At 29.9% G+C, this 15,792-nt stretch overlaps 4 protein-coding genes across 8 annotated transcripts; 2 read left to right on the forward strand and 2 right to left on the reverse strand.

Annotated features, from left to right (window-relative positions):
* Window positions 1–332: 332 nt before the first annotated feature.
* On the reverse strand, window positions 333–2,976 carry LOC105193497 (cysteine-rich PDZ-binding protein). The gene is made up of 3 exons (XM_011157950.3): window positions 2,623–2,976; window positions 2,422–2,527; window positions 333–2,297 (listed from the first exon to the last, which is right to left on the reverse strand). The coding sequence occupies exon 3, from the start codon at window positions 2,244–2,246 to the stop codon at window positions 1,944–1,946; it is 303 nt and encodes a 100-aa protein (XP_011156252.1). The 5' UTR covers window positions 2,247–2,297; window positions 2,422–2,527; window positions 2,623–2,976; the 3' UTR covers window positions 333–1,943.
* A 108-nt stretch (window positions 2,977–3,084) lies between these two features.
* Window positions 3,085–6,834, forward strand: LOC105193495 (N6-adenosine-methyltransferase subunit METTL3). Of its 2 annotated transcripts, none has more exons than XM_011157948.3 (4): window positions 3,085–3,653; window positions 3,770–3,965; window positions 4,537–5,043; window positions 5,457–6,834. In XM_011157948.3, the coding sequence occupies exons 1-4, from the start codon at window positions 3,491–3,493 to the stop codon at window positions 6,244–6,246; spliced, it is 1,656 nt and encodes a 551-aa protein (XP_011156250.1). In that variant the 5' UTR covers window positions 3,085–3,490; the 3' UTR covers window positions 6,247–6,834. The 2 variants fall into 2 exon arrangements, with proteins under 2 accessions (XP_011156250.1, XP_011156251.1); XM_011157949.3 differs by having other exon boundaries at window positions 3,090–3,644.
* On the reverse strand, window positions 6,570–11,809 carry LOC105193498 (rho guanine nucleotide exchange factor 3). Of its 4 annotated transcripts, none has more exons than XM_011157952.3 (6): window positions 11,651–11,809; window positions 11,049–11,273; window positions 10,283–10,524; window positions 9,682–10,003; window positions 8,639–9,067; window positions 6,570–8,203 (listed from the first exon to the last, which is right to left on the reverse strand). In XM_011157952.3, the coding sequence occupies exons 2-6, from the start codon at window positions 11,112–11,114 to the stop codon at window positions 7,766–7,768; spliced, it is 1,497 nt and encodes a 498-aa protein (XP_011156254.2). In that variant the 5' UTR covers window positions 11,115–11,273; window positions 11,651–11,809; the 3' UTR covers window positions 6,570–7,765. The 4 variants fall into 4 exon arrangements, with proteins under 4 accessions (XP_011156254.2, XP_039308151.1, XP_039308152.1 ...); XM_011157951.3 differs by having other exon boundaries at window positions 7,766–8,203; window positions 9,682–10,045; window positions 11,651–11,804; XM_039452217.1 differs by lacking the exon at window positions 11,651–11,809 and having other exon boundaries at window positions 9,682–10,045; window positions 11,049–11,114.
* A 52-nt stretch (window positions 11,810–11,861) lies between these two features.
* Window positions 11,862–14,818, forward strand: LOC105193499. The gene is made up of 6 exons (XM_011157953.3): window positions 11,862–12,018; window positions 12,281–12,364; window positions 12,438–12,647; window positions 12,725–12,854; window positions 13,243–13,574; window positions 13,682–14,818. Exons 3-6 carry the CDS (start codon window positions 12,447–12,449, stop codon window positions 13,781–13,783), a joined length of 765 nt encoding a protein of 254 aa, XP_011156255.2. The 5' UTR covers window positions 11,862–12,018; window positions 12,281–12,364; window positions 12,438–12,446; the 3' UTR covers window positions 13,784–14,818.
* Window positions 14,819–15,792: the final 974 nt, after the last annotated feature.

Genomic DNA, 15,792 nt, shown 5'->3' on the forward strand with positions numbered 1-15,792 from the left:
ATCTAAAAACTGGCAGTAGATTTTTATGTATTTTATGTATAATAACCTCCTTCTCTTTTTTATTTTTTAATTGTCTGTACTCTTGTCGCACATTTAATGCTGAATATGATTATTTCATTCTTATGGGTTAAAAATCATTTTTATATTACATATGTATCAAGTGACTCAAAGTGAAATAATCACATTTTATGCAAAATGTATAGCGAAGACTCAATTTTTTTTTAATTTGTATTCTTTTAATTTTCAAATATTTTATAATTATTCTCTCTGTGAAGATAAAAAAATTACAAATTATTTTATTGTTCGCAATTTAAATATTTTATTTTACTTAAGGATTTTATATTGTCCTATACGTCCATTATGAGATAAAATACAAATAATTTCGTCGATAAGACGTTTGTAACCAAATAACAGACCGTGTAACAATAAACCGCGTAGCACGTAAACAAAATAATCTGTAAATCTGGAACTTAATATATGTAATGACTTTATGTTTATTAATGTACTAACATTTACGTAACTTGTAATTTTACATGTAAGTGTTTACGTATATTGTGTGAGTATTATCCGTATGAAATACAAAGTAAATATAAGTCATTGCTAAAATCTTACGCATAATTGTATTATTCGCTTCAGATACATTGATGCTCAAGCAAAAATTGGGCATGTTAAAACTCTTTCAATAGTATATGTAAAAAGAAAAGCTTTTTTGCTGCCTGATTAGAATCTTTCTTTTACGGCATCTCGCACCGTATCTTTTTTTTTTTGTTATCTGATGTTCTTCGAAAAGACAACAGAAATTCTAAAATATATTGGATTTACTGTAACGTGCGATTGACATCAAGATACGAATGTTTCATCGTGTATTACTACTGTATTATTAATGAAGTGAAATATTATTGCTAATTGATGCAAGTCAGTCATCGAGTCTTTCTTGTGTACGTTAAATGTAATATAATTTATTTCAAGACTAACATGTTGGTAACATACGCTATTGTCTATAATTTGTTAGTAACAAATGTAAAAAGTTTTAATGAATAAAAGTGTATATTTTTAGACATATTTGTATATTGCAAGAATATATTTTGTTATGTGATAGATCTTCGTGGAGAGATAAAGATTATTTTTGTTTATTATATTACACTTTGAGAATAATTCGTATTAGTTTAAAAAATAAATATGTAGACCTCAAAATCTATATAATCAAACTTAGTTCTATACAAAATAGGATAATCTTGTTGGTAAAAAGAATCAATAGTACAGCAGCTGCAATTAATAACACAGTTACATACATTGTTTTATATACATGTGTTGACCATTTTTATTACATAAGTCTGTACAGATTTCAAAAGAAATTATTATAAAAAGACATGATATGTGTATGTCTAAACATTTTATTATGAAATATATATGCATTAGTTTTTTATGCATTTTTAATCTTTCTTTATTTTTAATTATTGTTTGTCATAAGTTGACATATAATAAACTAAATGTATTTATGTGAAGAAAATTTTCTTTACCATTTAATCTTATATTAAAACTATTTTTAGTATTAACTGTAGTCTATGCTTTTATTTGAACCTGATATTTGCATGATTTTTATGTTAAATTATATAATGTACTAATAGATACTAATGGATTAACAAAAAATATGTATGATAATTTTATAGCAATACACCTTAATGCATTAATGTCTCTTATAATAATAATTGCAAAATTTAATTTTTTTAATATCCAGTTCCACCATGGTGTAATTCTTAAAAAAATATATAAAAAGATAAAGAGTAAGTTTTAAAACAAGATCAAAATTAGTTTACACTTTGTAGGAAATGAATATAATTATTTACACAAATCTATTTGAATACTTGCTGATCTTATAATAATATAAGATTATAATAAATTATTAATTTCAAATGCATTTGCATTACAGATGGTTAGAATTATTATGTAGCTGACTGCTTATAATTCTTTGTACTCATCAGTTTTTTGCCACACATAGCACATATAGCTTTCTTATATGCACAGGACTGGCAATAATGGGATCCCACTTGGTGAACCTTCTGCCTGCATATTCTACAAATCTCGAATTTTGTGGTGTATGGGTTGAATCGTGCTTTTCCCGCAGAAAGAGCCTTGTTCTCACCAACCTTACGACCTCCGCTCTCTGTTGTATTCCTTGCGCCCGTTTTCCAAGGATCTGGAGTGATAACCTTACCCAATTTCTTTTCACACTTCTCGCAAACCATGTTGAGATTTCTTATTTAGAAAAGATGTGCAAACTAAATAATTTGAAAAACCTGAAAATTGTGCATTGTACCATGAGTATTTAAAGATAAATTATTTTTATAAATCATTTTTAAATCAAAGATAAAATTATATATATTTATTATTTATATTAATTATATATATTTATTATTGTACCTTGAGTCTCTAGGTTGTAATCCTTTAATTTTTACTTGTTCAATTCTCGTACATGAAATACGATGTATCTTTTCATTAGAACAAAAACGCCGAAAACCAAATATGTCTGAAAATAATTACACAAATCGTACATCAAATAATGGACGTATAAAGACATAGAAAGTTTTTAAAAATATGATCAAATATTATTATCGTACATACCTTGAATTTTTAGGTTATAATCCTTCTACAAGTTATTGTTACTTTTATTACGTTCACGCGTAAAGTATCATGAATTTTCACTAAAATATATTTTCAGTATTTAATGTTCTCCGATTTCTCTGAGCAATTGGGAAGATTATTGGGTAATTATTCAGAAGACTTTCACCACCTTTGATATTGACGAAATTAGGCTCATTCGACGCATTTTCACACGAAATGAACGAATCTGGTAGAAAAAAGTGTCGCTCTGCCCCGCGAACCGAGATATCAAGTGTTAAAATTGGCGACTATTTAGGTTAGGATATCATCTGTCATCTCGGCGTAATGTAACGAACTGAGTATGCGCTGTGGTCACTGATCACGTGTCACGTTAGCATGCATACACACACGCACACACGATGTGATATTTGATTAGGGGTGCAAGGGGGTGGGTCGTAGGTCCGCCGGTAGGGGATCTCGCTCACCTCGCTTTACAACTTATCTACGTGAATAATCACAAACATGATCACAAATTGATCACAGTTATAAGTGGTTATAAGTATACGTATAGCCAGAAACAGCCAGAAACTTCTCTCTCTGGCATCGCTTAAGATAAAAGGATGAAAAGGATTGCGCTACTATCAACTACTATAATATTATAGAGCTCTACTTATTAAAAACGTGCATGCATGTATAACGAGTGTTCTTGCATACACAAGTATACCCAACATAAGAAATTGATTAGTTAAAGCTACAATAAAATAAGTAACACGGTATTTAAATCAATTGATAATAAGTTAGGAGAGAATTGAGGTTATGCCGCATCTGCTTCGCAGCTATCTTTATCGCATATAAAAAAATATGTTTTTGTGTACACTCTACCCGAACCATGTCGGATGCTTTTGAGGAAATACAAGCGATCAAGATAAAGAGGAACAGCTATCGTGAGAAATTACAGAAAAGAAAACGCGAGAGGCATGAATTGTACACGCTCACCTCCACGCCGGTTTCATCCACCTTGACGGCAGAATCGACGTGTCCTGGTAATGAACGTACTGTCATGATTACGTTATTATTATTATTATTATTATTATTATTATTAACGTCTATAATGTTATTGAGGTGAGAAAAAATTGGTTCTCAACTTTGATGTACGAATTTGTTACAGATTCTAATGCATCTTCACGCTCAGATCACAGTGAATATGAAAGAGATGTACTTTGCATCTTGCACGAGTCTATGCCTAGTCTACCAATAACATCTGCAGACTTGATAGACCAACTACGTAAAAATCTCAATGCTGATGTATCTTCTTCAGACATCCATAAGATTCTGGAGAAGTTGGCTGCACAAGATATAGTTAAGTTAGTAAAAATTATTGCATTATGTAATGCTATTCGAATGAAAAAATTTTTAATGAAATTTTGATGAAATTTTAATAATATTTTGTTGAATTTTGTTCTTTGGAGGATTTTATATTTTGGCTCGTAAGCTCATCAAAATTTTAATATAATTTTATGAAAAGTGGAACTTGTAATTAAATGACACTGATAGATTATTGAAAATTAAATGAAATATTGATTAATATCTATACAATATATAAAATATTTATGATTTTTCCTTGCAATTACAAACATTTATTATAATTTTAATAAAATTATTATAATTTTAAATGTTTTAATAAATAGTACATGTTTGTTTTATTACATGTAATAGTACATGTTTGTTTTATTACATTTTTATTAAATTCTTAAAATATCTATTTTTCATTAAAACAAACAATAATCTTTTCAGTTAAAGTATAATTAAAATTTTCTTGCATTATCACTGAAATTTCATTACACATTAATTTTAAATTTCATTAAAATTTTTTTTATAGTTATTTTATTAATATGATATATTTAATATAAAATACATTGTCTATAATATCTTTAGGATTAAAGAAGTTACAGAAAATGGAGTATTTGGTTATACGGTGTTGTCAGTAACAGAATCCCAATCTTCATGTCAATCTCAGTCCGATGACACAGAAAATGCTGAAAGCATAGAAATGTCTATGTCTGAGTTAAATGATCATGTGCCTCCAGAGAAACAGGCAAAAGTCGAGAAGAAAAGCACAGAGGACATCATGTCCTTGATTTCGATGCCAACTATCAGAGAAAAGGAGAGTAAAAAAGTTGGCGAACAAATCCTGGATCTATTATCGAAGCAGACTTCCAAGGAGAAATCTCTGGCTGAACGATTTCGTTCTCAAGGAGGTGCTCAAGTCATGGAGTTCTGTCCACACGGTACAAAAGTAGACTGTATGAAGTTGAATGGTGGCCCAGGATTCGCGGACAAGTGTAAAAAGTTACACTTTAAAAAGATCATACAGAGTCACACAGATGAATCTTTGGGAGACTGTAGTTTTCTCAATACCTGCTTCCACATGGATACATGCAAGTACGAACGTGAAAAGTGCTTTCATTTACATACAGTCATATTTATTTCCTAGCACAAATAATTGTAATTTGAGATTGTGCAGTAAATTTCAAGATTACATCTACATAGATTATTTATGTATTATTTACGTTATGTTTACACAAATCTTTTTTATGTAGACAATACAAACAATAAATTATCATTAATTAGATAACACAATATATAAGAAAATAATCAAGTTTAGAATTGTTAATATATCTAATTTAATCTTTAGAATTGATAACAAAAATATATATTATTAAAAATTAAAACCAATATGTAATTTTAAAATAGATCTATGCGTATAATTCTAAATAAATCGTACACATACAACTTTAGCTATCTCTATTTTTAAGCTAAGAAAGATTTTCAACTAAAGATTCTTTTTTCTGTAGATACGTTCATTACGAAGTCGATGGTCCTACAGCCCAACCGAAGGAAATCAACGATTCTGATAGTCCAAGCAATACCGCGTCGAACAAGACGTTGAACTTGGATAGCAAAAACGGCAGCGGTAGCAGCGGCAACGTAGGTAGCGAGTTGACTCTGTATCCTCCACAGTGGATCCAGTGTGATTTGCGTTACCTTGACATGACTGTTCTTGGCAAGTTTGCTGTAATTATGGCTGATCCGCCATGGGACATTCATATGGAATTGCCTTATGGCACCATGTCAGACGACGAAATGAGACAATTGGGGATTCCGGCGCTCCAGGATGAGGGACTCTTATTCCTCTGGGTAACCGGTAGAGCCATGGAGCTCGGAAGGGAGTGTCTGCAGCTGTGGGGCTATGAGAGAGTCGATGAAATCATCTGGGTCAAGACCAATCAGTTGCAAAGGATAATACGAACCGGTAGAACGGGCCATTGGTTGAACCATGGCAAAGAACACTGTCTGGTTGGCATGAAAGGCAATCCTCGTATCAATCGAGGATTGGACAGCGATGTGATCGTTGCCGAGGTTCGCGCCACCAGTCATAAACCCGATGAGATCTATGGCATTATCGAGCGCATGAGTCCTGGCACCAGAAAGATCGAATTATTCGGTCGGCCGCATAATGTACAACCCAACTGGATTACGTTGGGCAACCAGGTGGACGGTGTTCATCTGATTGATCCACAACTTATTAAAGCCTTCAAGAAACGTTATCCCGACGGAAACTCGATGAAGCCTACTAAGCCATAAAATTATCCTCGGCCAATAAAAAGTTGAAAGGAGAAAATACGATCAAATTTCTGAAGAATTTAATAAGTTAAATCGGTTAAATCTTATTGTTTAAAAAAATTTAGACCAAGTGTTTTTAAAAAAATGATTTATATCTCTTTTGTACACAATGTATTGAATTCATTATAAGAATAACTTTCAGACATTATTGTTACACTCTCAAGTATAATATTTAAACTTGCCAAGTTATTTTTTTTTTTATATTTTTCAAAAATTTTATAAACTGTGATTAAAATCTTTCTATCTAAATAGACATGACGTTTATCGATAATAAATTGAGACCATTTCACGTTTTGTTAGTTTATTGCAAGAAAATGTGTATATAAATTTTATTTATCATATAAATATATGCTAATACAAAATGAATGCATATAACTATATATAAATATAAGACTGACGTTCCGTGAATATTTTGAGATGGATAACATTTGTACATATATATTACACTATTTTTAAATCATGCTTCGCCCAGCATGTACGTACACACATCCACACATACACACACACGTGTAAGCTGTGTGCTCTTAATAAAAATTAATTACTGAGGAATATCAATGCGGATTAAATCCTTGGAAAAATAAAATCAACTTTTACGACATATAAGTCAATTCATCTTTGCGCAATGTCATTGCGGATTGTAAACTCGTGTGTTAATCGCTTCATATTATTTACGTATGAATACAAATTTTTCTTCTACTACTTTTAACTTATATTACTGTTGTTAAAATGTGTAATACAGGTATCTCTTGATTAACGACGAGATTTAGTTACAATGTTTCAAAATTTTAGTTATACGTCGAATTAATTACAAGTTAAATACTGATTGTTTAAATACTGATAAATACACTGACGTATTAGTGGTATTATTTTAGTGGTGTTATAAATAAAATATTGGAAAATTATTTTATCACTAAAAATGATTATAGACTTCAATTTATCATTTTTGACCATTTAAAAATATATTTGATATTGTAAAATTAATATTTAGCTTAATATCTAAAGGCCGAGAAGCCGATATATCAGCTCTAAAGGAGTCAGCTTTTACATGGATCATTAGTATGGCATATATCTCAAAGTTTTAAATTGAAAACTATACAAGTTGTCCGAAAACCACCTCATTCTATAAAGGTTAAACACAAATTAATTTTAACAAGTGATTATTAATACTATTGAAACTGTTTAAATACTCTAAAACAATACTATTGCGATTGTGCACTATAAATTTAAAAATTCACAAGTTGAAGTAGTCATAAATACCAAGATACCTGTACATTGCTATTTTGAAAACTTTTATTTATTTATCATTTTCAAGTATAAAATATCAAGAAAGAAAATTGCAACGTAAATAAAAATAATTTTTCGTTGCATTAACTTGAAATTTTTGTACTAATTTTATACTAATCAATTAATTGTTCCATCATATTCATATAATATGCCAACAAGAATGATTTTTATTGAAAAGTTTGTGAATGACTTTTCACTAAATATAGCCAATGCTGTTGCGTTTTTGTTTGAGCAAATTCCTCTTTATAGAAAAAGAAAATAAAGTGTCGTTTATACTGCTAGTAGAAGTTCTCCTGCGTATCGACGTCTTCGCAACGCAATTATTTGACTCCGGTAACTCTGTGTTGTTCAACAAGTTCTCCTTGTCATCAGTGTTGAATAGTTTATCTGGAATGCCCACTCTGGAATGTATTTTATTGAATGAATCGATCCAATGTCTCTTTTTGTGCCCATCTTCCATTACGAAAGAAAATTCTCCGATCTTGAAGCAGATTTCTGTGGTATTTTTATCCTCCACTTGCACATACATCTGTTCCTTGGATATGACGGGAAAAGATAGATTGTACTTTTTGATAACACGCCGCGTAGGACGAGTTACCACGAAACAAGTGTCAAAAAGGAAGCAGTGATATTTCTGCAAAGACATGAGTTCATATCAATTATCTATTTAAATAGATAAAATTTATATACGTTATCTTCTACACACATTATCTTTACACATAAAAATATATTTATATTGTATTTTTAAGAAATGCAATTACTTAATTTACTTTTCTTCTTTTAACGATTAACTTGAATAAAAAATATTTTCTTGGTAATAATCTTAAAATGTACTCGTCACAAATTTTAGAAAAAATGTTAAAAATGTTTTTTTCAAAGAATATAAAATTTAAAAAAAAATCAGAATAATAAGCAAATCAAATTATTTTAATTAAATATTTTTGATTAAAATATTAAATTTACTAAGAATCAGATTATTTTGAATAAATTTGAGTAATATTTTACTTAATTCAAGTAATTTACAATATGCATTTTCTGTATATATAAGAAATTGAAATGTGAGACTTACTATTCCACGTGTATCCTTAAGTTGGCCTTCCGTAATCAACTCTGTTGCGTTGGCGATACAATTTTCAGGATCGTGCTCGATCTTCGCATTTATTTTCGACTGAGCAAGCTTGCATTCGGCATCGCCCATTATGTTATCAATGTTCTTTAACAAATCCGACAACATTTTACTCGCCTCTTTCAACGGTAAATAATCTACGTCGGTAGTAGGCGTATATTTTAAGATCTCCTTCACTAGCAGTGGATATTTCACGATTCTTGAGCGTGGCACATCAAGGTAAGTCCATAGGTCGACGGAATGTGGTGACTCTAAGCGCTTCTTCAGAAACGACTGGAATCTCTTATTGGTAAATTTCTTCTCTTCCAGCAAATGCCTCGCCCAAACCAATGTTCTGCATCTTTCTAGATATGGTTCCTTTAATGTTGATAACTGTGAACACGATAAAATTAATTATTTTTCTTATTACCTATGATACACAATGGATGCTTTCATGTGAGAACAGTGGACTTGTAATTGATGAGTCTTAAAGTTGATCTCTTATCTCATATGCAAATTTTTAAATTCATAATCCATGTTAGTTAAAGATAGAATGCTCTGACAGAAATCTTTCTAGTTCTCCTAGTTAGAAATTGTTAAAGTTAGATAATAATGAAAAAATTAAAAGTTAATATCTTTAAACTTAGTTCAAACTTCAAACGAGTTAATTTTTAACTTCAACTAGTTATTTTCAAAACATATAAACTTTAACTCGTTAACTTTTTTTCTAAGCTAAAAATTTACCGATGTAGAATACAAAATTGTAAAAGAAAAAAATATATATATATTTCTTTGTTATTTCATATAAACTATTTTACAAATAAAATATTAAATATATTTGATAATTTATATTGTAAATAATAAAATCCGTTTTGTTTAAAGCAACTTTTAATATAATTAATTTTATCAAATCATTAATTTTAACTTAAATTTTGTTTAAAAAATATATTAATTTAAAAACTCTATTCATACACAATGATATTGACAAAAAAAAAAAATTAACTAACCCAATTTAACAGGGTTGGTGCCATGGTCTTTGTGAATCCGTATCTATCCCGCAATTTGAATAATTCATCCCTTAAGTTACTATGTATTTCGATGAGATTTACGAGATCGCCAAAGAGTGTAAATAATTCTTCGGATGTGAACATTTCAGTAGCTGACATCGGTTTGTAGTACAAATCTCTCAGCATATAGAGCTCATTCAGCAGCACATTTTCACCACAGTATAACTCGTAAATAGCTTCTTGTCGCTTGATCTCACTGCGACTTAATACATTGTTCAATCGCTCCTCTCCACGCGGCTGTGCAATGTCTGATACCCAACTCCTGATTACCAGATTATTACAACTTTCAGTAGTGTTATTCAATCTGAAAAAGAATAATTTACTGTAGAAATTATGTTTTCCCTAATAAGTTAAAGTATTTAAAGGTATATTTTAGTAAAACATAAAAATGACTTGTTTTTTGGAATCTCTTTAAAAAAACTATTGTACATATTCTTCTACGCTTTTATATACTTACTTGTTCATTAAGTAACTATCTACAAATTTAGGCATGGTTAAATATTTATTAATTTTTATATAAGTATCACCCTTAAACAATTACTTTTTGCGTAATGTTCTTGTGTCTGCTTCGTCCTCAATGATGGACAGATCTGCAGAGTTTGGCTGGATTGTGAAGGACCTATGAAGAGTGTTTCCAGTCTTACTTGCTGCAGCAGAAGAAAATATGCTGCTGGCAACTTCTGTGATTCTGCGACGCTTTTTCTTCTTACCCATGTCAGAGTCCATGGATATGTCCATTGAGCTGACACTCATAGCGTCGCTCTTCAGCCGTTTTCTTGATCTCTGTGGCAAGATATTTTAGTGTTTTTTTAGCAAGTCAAGAGCAAGGTTAACAATAAAAGCAATCTTATCGTCGTCTGGTCATACAAGATTCTGGCGAAACGGCGATAAACACAACTCTGGTGTCATTCCAATTACAAGAACAAAAAAAATTGTAGAGGAAACAAGCGTTACCATAAACCCTCTATACACACGATTGAGTTATTCATATCTTGTACATTTGTTTTCTTTAAAAAACTAAAACTATTTTAATTATAACATTTATATAAAATTTTTGTTTTAAATAAATAATCAATATAGTTTAAATACTTTTTAAAGATGTGAGGTATACGTAAGTCAAGTTGAAGTATTTTTTTTATACTTGTAAAAGAACAAAAGTTTTTGAAAAACAATGGGGTTTTTTTAAGTTTCATCAAATGATCCGAAAAACAATGTGTATACAGAAGGTTAATGACATTAATATTCGAATGTCGGTTACAACGACAACCGATCATACAAGCCATTGAAAGATAAGCTGACACACTCACCAGCCAAAACCTTTTTCGTGGTTCCTGGAACGTCTCCTTGATTGTCGTGTTGCACTCATCGTCCATATTATTATCTATTATTTAGAAGAAAAATTCAGAAATTTCAAGCAGTTTAGCTCTTCGAGCCGTACCAGCCGTACACAGCACGTTTGACTTTACGGATTCCGCCGGGACGGTTGTAGCGGCCCCATTCTACACTTCACGTTTCCACACCTACACCTACACCTACACCAACAACAGAGCTTTATTATGATATTTATAAAGTTCAGTGTATTTTAGATTTAAAAAATCAATATAAAATCAACATCGATATCATTTTAATGTTGTAACAAAATTTTTTAATAAAAAAAATAAATAAATAAGGAAAAAGTTTCCGTGCAGAAAAGGTAATCACTCTAGTTTGCGTTCAGAAACATCGTCCAGATGCACCCAGATATTATTTTATTCTTATTTAACAAGTAAACAACAAAGTAAATTGATATTTCTAATATTTCTAAAAGCAGCCCTATATACATATTAGTAAGAGGGGGAGAAGATCCTTAGAGTTCCTTGTTTAATAAATCTTATAATAATTGCTATTTTTGATGTATGTATGTACATACGCAGCCATTCACGAGATTTGTTTGTGTTGCATGCTCCAACCAGCACCAACCAGAGAGGAACCTTTCTACTGCAATATACTTCATTCACCAACGCGCTCCAAACGTATTGGAGCGCATTGGAATGAATAGGAGTATGTTCCAAAACTCATCTGAAAAAGATACTCCGACTTTTACTCCACCGTACTCCACCGTCCTTCGTTACGTTTATTTGACACTTTCCTCTCTATCTGCCACTTTAGTCATGGATCGTAATTGCATACAAGCGACTGGTATAAGCAGCGTTTCGAATATTTGACAAGGCGTGTCCATTACGCGAAAAATTAGTACACGACGTTTTGCATACGCTTCGAAATATGCAAACGTGATAAGTGAGTATATTTATATAAATGTGTAATTAATTAGTCTTCCTAATATTGTAGCACAAAATTTCAGACCTAATAACAATTACACTATGAGTCATAATGTAGTGTTTGTTATTAAGCTTATAAACCTATTATATTGGCGTGCATTTGCTAATGTGATTCAACTATTGATGAAACAATAAATTTATATGGAAAACAGCCAAAGCATTTCTGGCAAAATATAAAGTTAGTGCTACTCGCTATTCTATTTATATGATGTCTGTTCCAGAATTATTAAATACATATCGTTAATTACATTACGTATTACAAGGAATTTGCATAATTGTTTAGCTGTGAAACATTTATATAAATTGTAAGTATAAATGAACTATTATTGAGTCCTTTATTTTATATGGCGATTGACCATGTTTGGTTTTGTTTACAAGTGAGTCAAGATGCATTATGGAAAGAAGTCTCCCAGCATGGGAACACCGTCGGTGTATTCTCATGTAACCACCACTCGCAGCAGTGCAAATCTTAGATCGTCGAGATCCGCTCGCAGTGTCAAAATTCCTTGGTATCAAAAGCCAATGGTGACAAATGCTATCTTCCTTGACATTCAGAAGGGTGCTATGTTCACTGCTATATTCTCATTGGTATGCGTTTAATGAAAGCAATCTTTGAAAATGCTTTCTTATGCTTTAAATATATTATAGAACAAATATTCTTACAGTGTCTGGCCTTCTTTACAATATGTACAGCTATTTTTGATATCTACTGTCTCTCACAAGCTGCACCTGGTTCCACACATTATGGATATTATATCATATCATATGAGTTTGTTTATGTGGGCAGTCAACATGGTAAGTTCATTTTTTAATTTAACACTCTGTACACACAATTTGACAATTTTGTCCTGTAAATCTTTTTTTAACTAAGAACATTGTTATTAGTCATAACATTTATAGAGAATTTATTTCTTAATAAACACAACACTTACAAATACTGGAGATGTTAAAGAATATGTAAAAGTCATTAGAGAATTTTTTTATATTTTTATAAGTAATGAAAATGAAAGTAATTAACTCAAAAGTATTGCGATCCAATGTGAGTAAAAAAAAAAGTGCCGAAAAATCATGTGTGTACAAAATATTAAAAAAGTCAATTTTGTAAATGTAAACTCAAATTTTAAAAATTGATTCAATTATAGAACTATGTATTATCTGTCTTTTTTCTTGTTTTTTTTTCCAGTTCGAAATGCTCTGATCGTGTTCGCATTATTCTCTATGTTGGGCGGAATAGTCGTCTTTGTGACTTCTCTAATGTTGATCACCGCTCTACGAAAAGAATACGAAAAGAAAATGATGCCGTGGCTATACAGTTTTGCTATTTTCACTCTTTTCCGATTATTTGCTTTTATATTCTTCAGCATTGTAAACGACATGATATTCGCCTACAATATCATGATGTGTCTTCTATGGATAGTATTTGTCTGTATCTCAGCATATGGTTGGCTCCTCGTATATTCTCTATATATTGAACTATGTGATCTAACAAGATTGGAAGATCTGGCTCATCTGCGGGTATGATATATTTATTTTATACTATAATTATATCTGTAACAAATATCTTGATTATACGCTGCATCATATGATTTAAATTTAAAACCTAAATTTAAATGTTGTTTCAGATTGGTACAATGCAGTCTCTGAATGCATCAACGACACACTCTATTGCTGGTTCTCGGCCTACAACACCTCATAGCGCAGTATCAACCATGCCTGTTAATTAAATAAAATATATGGTACATATATCATTTTTTTATATTTAATAGATAAAAAAGATATTTTTTAACTTTTTTGACACAATTTTTTACAAAAAAGAAAAATGTTATCATTTCTATTGTTTTTCATGCTTCATTAATCATCATGTTCACAATGAAAAGAATTGTTTTTTACACATATACACACATATATTTTATATCTTAATACAAATTTATTTTGTTAATTTTGCAATAATTTTCTTTTTTTTTATAAAATTATTAAAAAGTAATTTGTACAAATATCTTTTTTGTCAACTAAATGTTTGATACATACACGTTTTTTAATCTATCTAATATATATTAAGATAAAATGATCAAAGCAAAGACAAATTTTTTAATTCATCAATTGATTAATTCTTTTATGCGCAAATACAACATTACTTTGTAAAAGCTAAATTTGCGCATAATGCGTTTGATCGATCGATGATTTAAAAAACTTGCTTTAATTCTTCAAGTTAAACGAAGTCACTGCCGCCTGTATATACGGACTAGTACTACGCACAAAGAATTTATTGAAAGAGTTATATGTATATGATTCTTGCAGTTAAACTTTTTAACAATTTTACAATGAACAGACAAATTAACATATATAATAGTACGATTTATATAAATTTTTATTTGCTATGGCATTTGCTAGTAGATATATTTGCGAATTTATTGCGATATAGTTCCGTCCACGTATAAAATAAATTAGATTTAAGCATATGTAGCACAAGTTTTTCTCATAACGTATATTAACGTATATTCCGTCCATTTGTATTATCGTCTAGAGCTTTTCCTATGATATGCTATCGTATCTCACTTATATTCTCATATATAAGTTTTTCTGTAATATCAAAGTGTTATTAAAATTAATATTATATTTACAAATATGAAGAATATAATTATTATGCAACTATTTTTGTGATTAATTTTTAGGTGAACCAAAGTGTAGTAATTATAAATAAGGATTTTGTCTTTAATTGATGTATCCAAAAAAATTTGAAATTCATGATTTTATTTTGAAGACAAGCTAAAGTTATTTTTATTGTTATTTAAAGAACAATTAAATTAATGCACACAATTGTGACAGTGATAAAATGCAAAATTTATCTTGTCATCTCTAGATTGTCATTAATTAAAACCTCGTGAAACCCCGAGCGAATCAGAGGCTATTCTTCCTAGAAATCTATTAAAATTTTACATTAAATGGAAATTACATTCAAATATAATCTTTTATAATATTTTCGTAATTTTACGTTATTATTATTTTAGAATTAGATGTTTTACAGTAATTTATTTACATAACATTTACATAGAGCAGTTGCACTTTTGCATTAGTAACGTATGTTTCTTTTTGAGGTATTACCTCTTACTTGGAGATATGATATTCTCAACCTTCTTGTGAGAATATTTCGCATAATCAATATTTGAAACAAGTTTGTGACAGAAGTGATATACAACAGAAATTATAATAAGTAAAAACATTTATCTTCTCCTACGCTGTACATAGAAAAATATTTTCGTAAAATATATTCCTCGAAGAATTATTGATTTTTGTGAAGTTTTTGGAAAGAAAATGAAATAAATATAATATTTAGAAAAAGGTTATATAATTTTATTAATGTATAAGAAATAAAATATTTTTTTGATTATTTTATCCAGGTTTAAACGTATATTTTTTTAGCGCCCCGTTCCAGGATCCATTAAAAAATTCTCCACGGTCAGCATGATGGTCCGTGGAGTCATCGAATCTGTAAAATGACAATATATACTTAATTGTGTATATAAAATAATTGTGTGACTACCGAAAGTGCCGAGTTTAATATTTGAATTTTGGAAAAATACAAAAATTATACAGTTTTGAAAACAATTGATTTTTTTCAATAAAAATTTCGAAACTTAATTGTTTTATAAAAATCTTTTTAATTAAAATTTTAAAGAAAATTTTAAAAATTGCTCGATAGTCGATAGGATTTTATTACGACACAATGACACAG

Source organism: Solenopsis invicta, chromosome 7 (genome assembly GCF_016802725.1).
Source record: "Solenopsis invicta isolate M01_SB chromosome 7, UNIL_Sinv_3.0, whole genome shotgun sequence".
In the NCBI taxonomy this organism is placed as follows: Eukaryota; Metazoa; Arthropoda; class Insecta; order Hymenoptera; family Formicidae; genus Solenopsis; species Solenopsis invicta.

What these genes read in the sequence shown, in the direction of transcription:
- LOC105193497 (XM_011157950.3), bottom strand. Translation starts at nt 2,246, where the DNA reads ATGGTTTGCGAGAAGTGTGAAAAGAAATTGGGTAAGGTTATCACTCCA.
- LOC105193495 (XM_011157948.3), top strand. Translation starts at nt 3,491, where the DNA reads ATGTCGGATGCTTTTGAGGAAATACAAGCGATCAAGATAAAGAGGAAC. An exon ending in GCTGCACAAGATATAGTTAA is followed by an intron (nt 3,966 to 4,536) that starts GTTAGTAAAAAT and finishes TAATATCTTTAG; the next exon opens with GATTAAAGAAGTTACAGAAA. An exon ending in TTCCACATGGATACATGCAA is followed by an intron (nt 5,044 to 5,456) that starts GTACGAACGTGA and finishes TTTTTTCTGTAG; the next exon opens with ATACGTTCATTACGAAGTCG.
- LOC105193498 (XM_039452217.1), bottom strand. Translation starts at nt 11,114, where the DNA reads ATGGACGATGAGTGCAACACGACAATCAAGGAGACGTTCCAGGAACCA. An exon ending in CACGAAAAAGGTTTTGGCTG is followed by an intron (nt 10,525 to 11,048) that starts GTGAGTGTGTCA and finishes ATCTTGCCACAG; the next exon opens with AGATCAAGAAAACGGCTGAA. An exon ending in ACAAGAACATTACGCAAAAA is followed by an intron (nt 10,046 to 10,282) that starts GTAATTGTTTAA and finishes ATTCTTTTTCAG; the next exon opens with ATTGAATAACACTACTGAAA.
- LOC105193499 (XM_011157953.3), top strand. Translation starts at nt 12,447, where the DNA reads ATGCATTATGGAAAGAAGTCTCCCAGCATGGGAACACCGTCGGTGTAT. An exon ending in TCACTGCTATATTCTCATTG is followed by an intron (nt 12,648 to 12,724) that starts GTATGCGTTTAA and finishes ATATTCTTACAG; the next exon opens with TGTCTGGCCTTCTTTACAAT. An exon ending in TTATGTGGGCAGTCAACATG is followed by an intron (nt 12,855 to 13,242) that starts GTAAGTTCATTT and finishes TTTTTTTTCCAG; the next exon opens with TTCGAAATGCTCTGATCGTG.